Below are 12,432 nucleotides of genomic sequence, written 5' to 3' on the forward strand. Positions count from 1 at the left end.
TACCACAATATGATTTATCAGACCTGCACAGACCCAACTCTGTCTCCATGAGTCGCTTCATATTAAAACAATGGCAGAATCTGGGCATAGTGAGACATTCACGCAGGGTCCTTCAGCCAGAGTAGCTGCTCTCTATTAATAACTGAAATTGCAAACGCCACTTTGCTTAGAGCTCCGTCTCCTCAAGATAGTTAAGCTGCTCCTAACTGTAGCAGTTTCTTACTGTCTGCTTTCATCAAAGACTGATCAACTTCGTTAAATCAATCTTTGTTATTTCAGGACTGTCCCCAGATCCTTTCCTGGCAATAAGGAAGTCTCTCTTCCAGAGACTATTTCAAATAATTGCTACTATGTCAGTCTGTCAAAAGATAGGAAGAGACTTCTATTACCCATGGAGGTTTACATCAAATGTTTGTAAACTATTCCAGTGTTTCACTACCTGGACACGGTATGTGACACAACCTTGAACAGTCTCTATGAAACCACATCACAAAAACATTCATGCATTCCCCAGAAAAGCGTAAAATCGCACATGTTCTGTGGCAACCCACGCTGGAATGTTTTTATCGTGCTCTCTGTTTACCTATGCTGACTGAAGTCAGTTATAACACCAGTTCGAGAGTCAGAGTAACAGAAGTCTGACAGCGTAGAAGATTACAGAGGACCCTGGCCACCAGCCCACTGATGCTATCATTATGTTTATTTGTTCTAGGTTGAGATAATACTGTTTTCAGGGATTTTTTTTTTTCTGTTTACAATTTCAGATCAAAGAGAAAGGATCATCAGGTGACAGTCTAACTTTCATCTGCAAGTAAATGAGCTTCCTCAGTTCAGAACATGCTATACCTTCATTAAAAGCCTTCCAAAATGCTCTTGGGTAAAAATACGAGTGCAGTAAGTGTTGACTCGCAATGTAAGAGCTGTAGGACAAGAAAACGTATCCTTAAGCAAAACGTGTACCACATAGACATGCACATTTTTCCCCTTTACAGCTGAATTGTGCAAGCCTGGATTCTCTGTGAGCTTCAGCTCTCTCTCTGGCATGGTTAAATACAATCAGTGCTTGCAATGAACCTTCATGATGTAACACAGTGCATCAAACATACTATTTTTTATTTTCTTAAGTAATAAAAAAAATTCTAAAGCGTAAGTGGCACTTAAAGACTAAAGGATATGAATCCAATGTAACTGAAACAGTGACTTCTGTTCTTGAAGGAAAGTAACTTTGAACATTGTGACCTTGGGACTCACATCACTCGAACCAATGAAGTATCTGAGCACTTCCCATTCTTTCATGGCTGTTGTTCTTGCAATTTCCTTACGAGGCACAGGCCCACTTTCCATCTTGCCTCATCATTTCAGTCACACAAAAAAGTAAGTGGCTTTGTTAGGAACTCAGTGATCTTCACAGTCCCGACTCAAAGTTTTATTCAGCACATAAGACTTCTTCCTATATTTGCTGCTCAAAGTCAGCAAACACAACACAGTTTTGCGATAACAACGCTTTTAAAACTTGGTAACACTCTGTTTCACTGTTCGAAGCATGCAGAAAGAGAAAAGGAAAACCATGTTATGAAAACTAGCTGTGAACATCAGGGAGAACACTACTACTTACCTTTAATTGTGTATTAAGGGGAATGAAAGCTCAGAAACCCAAGCTCAGTACCTAAATCTCTCTCAGCATCATGGAGCCATCAGCAAGTGAACCAGCATGGCAGTCAAGCCCTAAAGAGAAGATCACTAACAAAAAAATCTGGAAGATGGCTAGCAGGTGCCTTTGGACACCACTCCAGGGATGCTGGCAGTCCGTTGTCCAGAAAGCACGTATGTTCACCTACTGAATACCAGTACAACCTGCTGCGGGCAGCATCTCAGCACAGGCAAAGCTTATCTTGTGGAGGAACTTGCAACAGCCTCATCCTTCTCTCCTCCATCAAGCAGAAAATTTCAAATAGTATAAGCATAGCTATCGGGATAGACTGTCAATGTAAACACAACATTCTGTATTAAAATCTATTTTCAATTTTCTTTTATAAAATTCAAAATAGAAGGTCTCTATTTTATCCCATTAATTAATGGTACGATTTCAGTGACACTGTCAGGTTGGAGAGGCCAACTCATTTGCAGATGCTTTGCATAAATTCTGCTTTGGCTAAGGACAAGATCCTGATGTCCATGAAAGGAGCAAAACCCCCACAGATCTCTTTCCAACTAGTCTCTGTATTTCAGAAATGGTCAGGAAAAGGTAGGAATGGCCTTTCAGACTGAAATTTCTCAACCCCAAACCAAGCCAGAATTTGTCTGGAAGGTTGAAAATTAATGAATAATACAGCATATATTCTTTCGTTTTATTAAGTCACAGTAACTGTATAGCTAATACATCTGACCCAGTAGAAAGACAGGTGAGTGACTTAGAGACACTGCTTGATTGCAGTAAATCAATCAGAAAATGCCTTTATTAAATCACAACACCAGCTTTTTTTTTTTTTTTTTTTTTTGTAATATACATTAAGCATATAACGTAACCCACTTAAGATGCTTCTGTGTATTAATGACAGAGAGGACTTCCTATCATCTTCTCTTAGGAGACAGATAAGAAATACCAAGCAACCAGTCTGCTCTCCAACCACTAAAGACAAAGTACAACGGAGACTGGGCATTCTGCAGCCCTGCCAAATGGGATACCCTCCAGGGCTGATATTCTAAACTGGCTGAAATTACAATTCAAACATTACTCTTAACACCAGATATACCCATCAATATTTGGAACACCAATATATATATGGTTCCAAATTTCTGCTCCCCGAGGGGAATCGGCATGCCACGTATTACACAAAGCATACACTGCAGATCCTACACTTCTTGGAGAAATTGGTCTTACAGTGTACACCATGTACAGTCAATTTGTGCAGAATCAATGATCCCATACAGGGCACTTCTGTGTGTCCAGCAGCTTACACACAGCACTCCTACAAGTACGTGAAACTTTTGTACACATCACCAATGAACCAGTTCATTGTCCATTAACTAAATGGTCTTATAATATCAGCAATAAGTACTTGCAAGAAACACGCTCATGGATCACAAAGCAAGAAAAGAAAAATCATGCATCAGGCTGTGAAAGAACAATATTTTGGGAAATATGTGGCGAAGCTCTATTGGTCAGAGTCTCAAGCACAAAAGCAGATGATCTCAGTATGGACATTAAAATACCACATACAACAAGGGCATAATGATGATATTTAAACAATTTATAATGCGTACTAGCTAAACAAATTTTGACACTGATAATCATTCATGTCCATCAACACAAATTAGAACTTTTTATAGCTCCAGTACAGAAGGTGACCTTTAAGACCATTGGCCTTGATTCACAGTTAGCTTTAAACTAGGAAGTGGGGGCAGAAAAAAAGTCTGGTTACAAATGTAGAAATACTATTCTAACCAAGAAAGGAGGTACAGTGTCTTCCAGTGTGTATCTCAGAATATATGCATTGAGAATTTTAAATTGAAGTGTCTCCAAAATTCTTGTCTAATGCTACTCATACACGAAATCTACAGAACAAAAGAATAGCACCACATACTACTCTTCTCACTAAACATCTACAAGCACTGTTATTGTAAAAAGAAGTAAAATAAAAAAGGAAAACCATCCATCATATTATGTAAATATTTTACACGATAGATGTGTATTGAGAATCACGGGTACCAATGCGATATTGTTGCTGGATAATTATCAAGGGAGTTGTGAAATCCACCAATGTGCCTCAGACTGGTTAGAATTTTCTCAATTTTATACCATTCCAAAAGCTAAACTGTTCACATCCCAAATGAAAACTATGTGGCAAAGTCAGAAAAAACTTTACTATGTTGATTCTGAGAATTTTAATGTAACGCTTTCACAGAGATGTTAATACTATATCCCAAAAAACGCGTATCAATAAAGGTTTATTCTCTAAAACATGTTATGTTTGGTTTCCAATGTATGCCCTAAAAACAAAATTATCAGCTGTAAAACACAGAAGAACATCTTTGTTCCTAGTGACTGGAGTCCTATGCTTTGGGTTTCAATATTGATTATAGGATGTTTCCCATTTTTTGTATGAAAGTAGAACAAAAATAACTCTAAAACATTACACACATTATAGTGCATGCTCAAAAAGATGACAGAGTATATGTATACACCCAGATCTCAATGCCCTTTATATTATTTATAAAAATTACTTGTAAGCACTATATATAATTATCCCACACGGGCAGTTTTTCCTAATTTCCTCTCACTTTCCAGATGGGTTATTCCTTCCTATAGTAAACCACCGCCTGTAACAGTAATTACACTTTTCCCGAATGGTAGCAGCAAAGCTTCAGAGTATTTAAACTACCAGTAATTTAACTTTGCACAGACCAAAACATTATCAACCTCTACTACACTAAATCAAGCTTTCAGGTTCTACTTGTTACAAAGGTAAGGCAAAAAACTTAATGGAAACTGCACAACTCACAGGAAGAAAAATGGTTTGAAGGAACTATAATCATGGTACCATAATAATCAAAGCTTCCAGTGTCAGGGTCATAATCACAGTGCCTGAGGCTTCTCTCTGTCACACTAGTTTACATCTGCCAGACTGTCACAAGTCTGTGCTTTCAGTGTGTAATTGCATCAGCAAGTGCAATACTCGTTTCTTACCCTGTGGTGACATTTTTATTTATGTATTTAAAACAGGTTCTTCAACAGTTACTCAATGCTAGAAAGGTGAGGCTCTCCTGATGCCTAAAAGCATCACAGTGAAGGATTCGAGCATAACACGTGTAACTGCCTCTACCAGAGTGATGCTAGCAAAAGTCATCTCTCACTTTTTTCCACTTTATCAGTAATTCAGTTTGGTGAACATTTTTACAAATCGAGTTTAAGGCTTTTTCACCCTATGCTAATAGCCTAACTTAGTCTTCCCTCTTTAAGAGTGAGATTTTTAAAATGGGGAGTTCAATATGTATCACAACAGTCTCCAACAGGTTCCCCCACTATGCTAAAGTGTAAATAAAAGTTAATCAAAGCCTTTTGATTAACTCTTCAACTCTTTAATTGTCTGTCTATGGCTTTTACCATCAAAGGCAAGCAAACCTTGACAGTTGCTTCATGGGCACCAGACAAATGTTTAACATGTTACATGAGAAAAGGTTAAGTACAAACACAGCTAATAACCTGGGCTCTTTGGAGGTAGTGTCATATCCGAATAAATCTGACAGCACCTCATTGTAAAGGGCAAGAATTTATTATTGTCCAGGTTAAATGCTGTGCTCTTATCCTTTCTGTGGCTATAACATAAGAAAGGCTCTTTGTGTGCTGAAACAAATATTAAAGTGCCAACATACACAAAATGTATAAGGTGCCTGGGGATTATTCTTCAGCAAATAGTTTAACTTACTTTGGCTTCAGTCTCTCCCCTGTGAAGGGTATACAAATGATGGACGGCACTTTGTGATGATGACCAAGGATGTGTCAGTATTTGAAAAACATGGAAATCATGGCCTAATGTATCAGTAGTGACCAGCAACATCCCTGGGTAAAAAAAAGAAAAAGAAAAAAGAAACACAAAAGCACAAGAGATTAATCACTTTGAAAGAAGAGGCTTAAGAATATCTATCTAAAAAAGCTAGCCTGGCTTACATTTTGTTTCTGGAAACAAAAGAAAACAGTTGCAGAAAATTTCTGAATTGCAAGGGATTCACTTCACAAAAATGAATCAGAACTTCACCCGAAACCATATTAACAGTATTACTACTCAAGTATTACAATACAAATCTACAAAAGCCAACTGAAAAATCTGGGTAACTAACTAAAGTTGAGAACTTGTGTGACCAATATGAAGCATTGAAGTGATGAATGTTAGAGCGAAACCCCAAAACGCTCTTCACTGGGAAAGAGCCAGTATAAAAAAGATAGATGTTTCCACAATAATAATTTTTGGAAGACAAGACATTATCAAAACCCAGCCAAAAAGACCATATCAAAAGCAGTCCTGAAGAAGCATCTTTCTTATAAATGTATATGAAAGAAACTGATTTATTGCTTGAAAGGCAGCAAATAAGAGTTGAGAGCTTTCAAGTGAAATATTAAATTAGGTACTAACTTCATTGAAAACAGGTCACTGATGGATGTACTGAAATGATTAAATTAGAAGATCAGCAAAATCACAGTAACTTCTATATACTTTTTTCTCCCACTATCTGTCAGTCCATAACCCAGTTTTTAAACATTTACAAACTTGAAGTCAATTTACCATAAAAGTTTAAGTTTTTATACCATAAAAATAATTATTTTATACATATAAGAAAGGTATAGCATCACGGCAGGATTCAGGACTACAGTAAACAAACTTCAGATCTACTTTTCTGTATACAAATGTTCATGTTACCTTGCTTATTAATGACATTTAAGAAGTTATCACGCAAAGTAATCCTCCAACATTTAATTAACATGAAGTACAAAGTGACTTTAGCAGTTGAACAGCTACATTGAAGTGCATTCTAAATAATTTTCAAGGTACCCATCTATTAAAGAAAAGCAGGAATTTGCACAAGGCTCTGTTGTGTTGATTCTCCACATAAAGCACAACTGAAATATTTCATCCCTCAGGAAAAGAACTTAGGTCTTCACGTTTTATACGATGCCTAATGAAAGGATAAATGATTATCTTATTTCTGTCATGAAAGAGTATTCGCTTTCTCAGTTTGTTTACGCATGGCTCCACAATTAATCCTTTCCTCTTCTGCTCACTGCTGCTAAACAAATATATACAGTAGAAGTCTGAAAGCTCTCACAAGTTTCCATTAAAGCGCTAGCATATGCCATGTACAAAAATTTAGAATTAAACTGAAAAAACCCACACACAACTCTTGCGTACTGAGAAGCAGGGAAACACTCTCTTTGTAAAGGTTAAGTTTAATTAACTTTTCTACTGAACCACCGTTACAACATCACTAGATCGGCATCCCGAGTGTTTTCCCTCCTTGGCAACCCTGGAATCCCCCTTCCCTTAAGCCCAAACAGACACATTTCAGCAGCCAAAGCCTTGACCTTCTGGGCCCAACGCCACTCCTCAGTGCTGCCTCCTCCTTCTCCGAGGCCAAAGCGGGATGGTGAACACACGCCTGGGCTCACGGGAGGCACAGCCCAGCCCTGGAGCCTCCACACAGGATAACAGAGCATCATCGCAGGCTTCCCGTGAGCACCAACAGGCGTATGCCTCTCTTGCTCTTCGGAAATAAGGATCTTGTGAAGGTAAACAAATGCTTTCAAGACCATGAGGGCCACCAGCAGTCAAGGTACAAGACCGGTGAGAAATCCAAATTGCATCCAGAGACAAAATTGCCTACGAGTTTCCTTCTCAGCTTGCCCACCGACGCTGGTAGAGCTTGGACAGAGTGTGAGCCCACCCACATTGTGCACAGCCATTTCCTCAAAATCACCCAAATGCTAAATCTTCAATCTGACCTCAGCAAGATTCCCTCCAGTAGACACACTTTTACTGTTAGAGGCTGTGACTCTGATGCCGAGTGTTAGAAATGAAAGAGAGTTTGTTATGGAGCTAAGAAATCTGTGAGTGCATTTGGGTATTATGTTTGGGCGGTAAGGCATGTGAGTTGAGGTTGGTCTGGATGTTAATGTTGGCTTAACTGGCAATTTCCTTGATTTGTAGTGACTGTGTTGATAGGAAATACAGCTAAAGTTGCTCAAGTGCAAGTCAGCCAAGTCTTTAGTGTGGGATTATGCACACAATTTGCATTAATTCTGTTCTGAAACATCGCTTCCCTTCTAGTGAAGTGTGCGGCTCTCAATAATATATAGCATTTCCAGTGGAGAAAGCTGGAAGCAAACAGGGGTTTGTGTGCTAGAATGAGGCTGCCACTATTACTGGAGAAAGCATATTGCAAAAGAGCTAATTCAACACAGTAAGGATTTATTTTCTGTAGTCCCGTGTTTGTCTCTCCTCACGCATTAGATAACTTTATACAGAAGTTGAGTCGACTTTTGGTCCCTTTGAGCTCTCTCTTACTCCAGATAGAAAGGAGCTCTGCAGAAGGAAAAGCTGGAAGAGATGAATACATAAGGTTTCTCTCAACACTGAGCAGACAGCTTCAGCAAACGTAGATTTTTTTTTCTTCCCCCAAAGTGCTAGAAGTCTTTTATAAATACATACGCACAGTTGAATGCACCCAGAGATCTGAGCACAGCATTCTTCATGTGTATCCCATCACATGGCACAGCGCAATGAAGATCGTAAAAAAACCCAACTTTAAACGAGCCAAAAATCTGTCTGGAAGCTGGAGACAGAGAGCTGCGTAATCATCATGAGCCAGTGCAAACACAGGAATTACCAGGCTGCGTTGTCCATCAAATCTATCGGCTGTTTAGCTAACCAGGATCTTGTTTCCAGTATTGGCTAGAAATGCAGGTGTCTGCGGATGGTGCAATAAACCCCGCAGTACGCAGACGTGATATAATTTCACCCTTCTCCTCACAAAATTTTTTTTCCCAAATTTGTAATCTCTACTTAACCCGAGCAGAGCATTGCTAGAGAGCTCACTTTGGGACCATACACTACAACATGTGTCACACAAATCCATAAAGCACACCGTGTTACCCGTTTGTTCTTTTGATGGCATACACCATATCTGAACAAATGAAGCCATGAAATGTGCTTGCCTATCTGCAGGTCTGATCAGTTCCATATGATGTACATAGTTCTTGATTCCCTATTAACATGCGTTGCCTTCAACTTTCTTAGGTTTCGTGTTTTTTGGGCTTCTTTTTTTTTATTTTCCTGTTTTCACTTACTCGCAGAAGGAGTACAGAGGTGAAAGATAATACATTTGTGGGTGGAAAGGAATTGGCTTAAAAATAGAAAGATGGGTCGTATCTGATTTGGCAATTTTGCATGCCTAATCTAAAATCCTGCTGTCTGTCACTGTTTGGAAGCAATGCATTTTTTTAGATGAAAGCCGAGGGAAAACAGGCCCTTCGCTCACATTAGCAACTATTTTTCATTAAGTCAAAGGAGGACCTTTCATACTCGCATTCGCAGTTGAATTACAAATAAATAATTGCAGAACTTGTATCAACACAGAGGTCCCAAGCACAATACCACAGATGTGAAAGAACGTGTATTTATAAAACAGCATTTTGAAATATCTTACTTAGTACTGTTATTCAAACAATAAATCACTGGTGTTTTAGAACATTTGACTTGGGGCTTGGTGTGGTATTTTCCAGCTCTCATTGCTTCACACTGCAGAGCCACAGTTTTCAATTATTACAGCTCAGCTACTCCGTGTCTCTCTCCATCTCTCCCTGCAACAAAAGGCTGCTGCAACACTCCAGCAGAAATACCTAATCCCAGTAGAGAAACATGAACTGGAATCTTGGTCGTTACCTCACTTTCACTTTCAAGTGCAGGAAACTTCAACTCAGCTTTCTAAAAGACCCTTGTGACAGTTTTTCCAAAAAAGTTGTTTAGACGGAAATACGGGTTAAAGCTGTCATAAGTTCAGCCCAAAATGTTTTCTCTTATGATGTACTTTATGTATGAATAATCATAGATGAAAAGTGAATAATTCTCAAGGATTTCCTGCTTATTTTTCAAACTGGCATTAATCCCTGTTTAACAGATAACATCTGAAATCAATTGAAAGTCTTGCATACACAGAACCCAGTGGACATTTATATGTAAGGCGGGTATTACTTAGTATGTATCTCACTGCAAAAATCCTGATTTTGCTTATCCATAATATGTGGGGTGCAGCTAGGTGAAATTAATGACTGTTTTACTGTGTGGTTTTTCAAATCCACTGAGATGATTAAAATACAGTTTAAGAGGAACAAATATCCTAGGTGGAAAAAAAAATAATAATTACTGATGCTTTGTTTTGCCTGACAGATACATTTGCCCTAATTTACAGCTTCCTACTTTCCATGCATTCTCTTTGGGAAACAATAAGCTTCTTTCAGGAGCGTAACATTAAAAAATACAGAGAATACACGCATAAAAGGAAAAACTAGTACAGATGTAGACTGTGGGTTAAGAGCTATTTATGCAGTATCAGAAGACTAAACCAGACTCTGGCCTGGCCATAAACTAAGCCCACGCCCTAAATGAGGTGCCAAGCCACAAAAAGCATTTGCGTCAACTGGGAATACAAGGAAAAGAAGGACTTCTAATTATAGGGCCTGGAAGCGGAAGCCCAGAGTGATTAGGAGTTTAGGCGCTGCTGTATGTTTATCTGGGAGCTTCCTCTCGCTCGCTCTCAGCCCGGGTTTGATAGATGAGGGTTGGCCTAAAGGGTGGGATTGAAGTTGCTGATGGTACACAGAGTTCTCCACAATCCAAAGGAGACGGAGACTGAATACTTGGGCTTCTGTGGCCTTGTAGGAACATAACTCTTTTCAACTAGGCGTCAGCTGGTTAGCCCAAACGGCAAAATTAGAGAGCAGCACATCTCCGTTGGGTACTTGCTATAAAATCTAGGAAACCTGAGTAGCCCAAGCATCTCCACCACATCCTATTTATAACACCTATCTAATTGCATGGTTGTTTATTATATGCATACAAATGAAGTACACACAATTTCACCTTGGGTTTCAGCTTCATGAGGAACTTCACTTTAAATAAGGCCGTCTTTCAGAGCAACACAAGGTTTTTTCCACTTTCCAAAACATTGTCATTCTGTAATTACACACCCAACAACTCGACACGTTCAAGCTGCATCAGCTTTGTTTTAAAAACACCGGAGGGCACAAACGTTAGCAAAGCAGGCATGCATCTGCATGGAGGAAACATACCGATACACTTTAATTTAGGAATGCAACTTGCGTCTCCATGCACACATAGCCATGTAGAGACCAGCACCGCCACTGCACAGATACACTATTTACATGAACAGCAACAAAAAATATCAACAATTTCTCTGATTGTATTTTTAAAAAATGAGCATAGATACCATGCAACACTCGTATTATGCTTTGTACATTTCCGAATTACAGGATCAGAGAGCTCAGCAGAACCGCGCCGACTTGCAGTGGCTCCTGATTCAGTCCATACACATTTCCTTGGCATTCCTACCTTCTGCATGCTAATTATACGGATTTCTATTCCTCTGCAGCTCTCTCACAAAACCAGTCTCATACGTATCTTGTTAAGATGTGACAAAGTTTATATGGTCCATGGTTTTATGAAACATATGACCTGACCTATGAACAGTAGCTTTATTTATACTCGCTTAACCCCTCTCTGAGGCTGATGCTAGTCAAAATACAGCCAAACATGAATGCTACTAAGCCCGTGTACACTTCCAAGTGTAACACACACACTACAGTTGCAAAATTTGGTCTCAAAAAAATGTAACTAAATAAGGAAAATCTATTGAAGTAAAAAAATTCACCACAAAATAAACATGAATAAAGATATCAAAAATATTTAAAAATAAATATTAAAGAAACCTAGCAAGTCAAAAGAAGGAAAACAAAAAAAAAACAACCAAAAAAATTGTGAATAAATATTATGTGAATAAATATGACTGTGCTTTGGAGAACTCTATACACTGTTACATGCTTAGGACAATTATGTATTTAATCTGAATATTTGGAGCTTGGGGTGGATGTATGGAAACTGTCAGACATTCCCCATGTCCAACAGATGGCTCAGCTGTATGCTTTATATATTAAAAATCTATTCACTAGTTTCAAACTCTGTCTGACTACAGCTGATGGCCCAATAAATATGAAAACTTTATCAGGATAGGTTTCTCCCTCCCAAAACTAAAGGACACACACTGAGGACAGCTGGGTAAATGAGGGCAAAAGATCAAAGGGCACAGATTCCCTTTTTCTTTTAACACTCCTTGTAATTCCAAGAGGAATCCATAGACACCATGTTAGCCTTTTTGGGGTTTGTTAGTTGCAGAGACTGCAGTAAACATTTTCACTGCTGAAACCTATTATCATGTTTTCCTCTTTTCATTGGAATAACAATAAAGCAAAGTTACAGAGAGGGTAAAATGCTGACCTCCCTGAAGTCTACAGAACTTTTGCCACTAAAGAGAGGAAATAGTTCTACCCTTTTTATGCATTTTTGCATCTTTAATCTGAAAGGAAGCTAACAACTCATTAACAATGCCTGCTGTGCTAAATGACTGCTTTGATAATTTTAATATCTTTTAGATTTAATTATAAATCTGTCATGCATCCAAACAGAGTATATTCAGAAACAGGGATACCCAAATAAACAACGTTTACAGGTGTGCCCACGTGTTGAGCTTTATATTAAAATTCACTTTATTTACCTGAAAAATTTTAAGAAAATGTAAAATTGCTGTAAAAAGGTGACTAAAATTTCTACAAAAAGATGATCCTAAAAAGAAAACTAAGAAACCATC

The 12,432-nt window shown here is 38.4% G+C and overlaps 1 protein-coding gene across 14 annotated transcripts in view; it reads right to left on the bottom strand.

The window, feature by feature from the left end:
- The window catches only part of BCAS3 (BCAS3 microtubule associated cell migration factor), a 370,182-nt gene that overhangs the window by 254,996 nt on the left and 102,754 nt on the right, over window positions 1-12,432 (bottom strand). For all 14 annotated transcript variants that reach the window (XM_055797243.1, XM_055797246.1, XM_055797240.1 and 11 more), the window contains exon 14: window positions 5,427-5,560. In XM_055797243.1, the coding sequence (XP_055653218.1) occupies window positions 5,427-5,560 (134 nt within the window). The remainder of the gene's footprint in view (window positions 1-5,426; window positions 5,561-12,432) is intronic.

This window comes from Falco peregrinus, chromosome 2 (genome assembly GCF_023634155.1).
Source record: "Falco peregrinus isolate bFalPer1 chromosome 2, bFalPer1.pri, whole genome shotgun sequence".
Taxonomy (NCBI): Eukaryota; Metazoa; Chordata; class Aves; order Falconiformes; family Falconidae; genus Falco; species Falco peregrinus.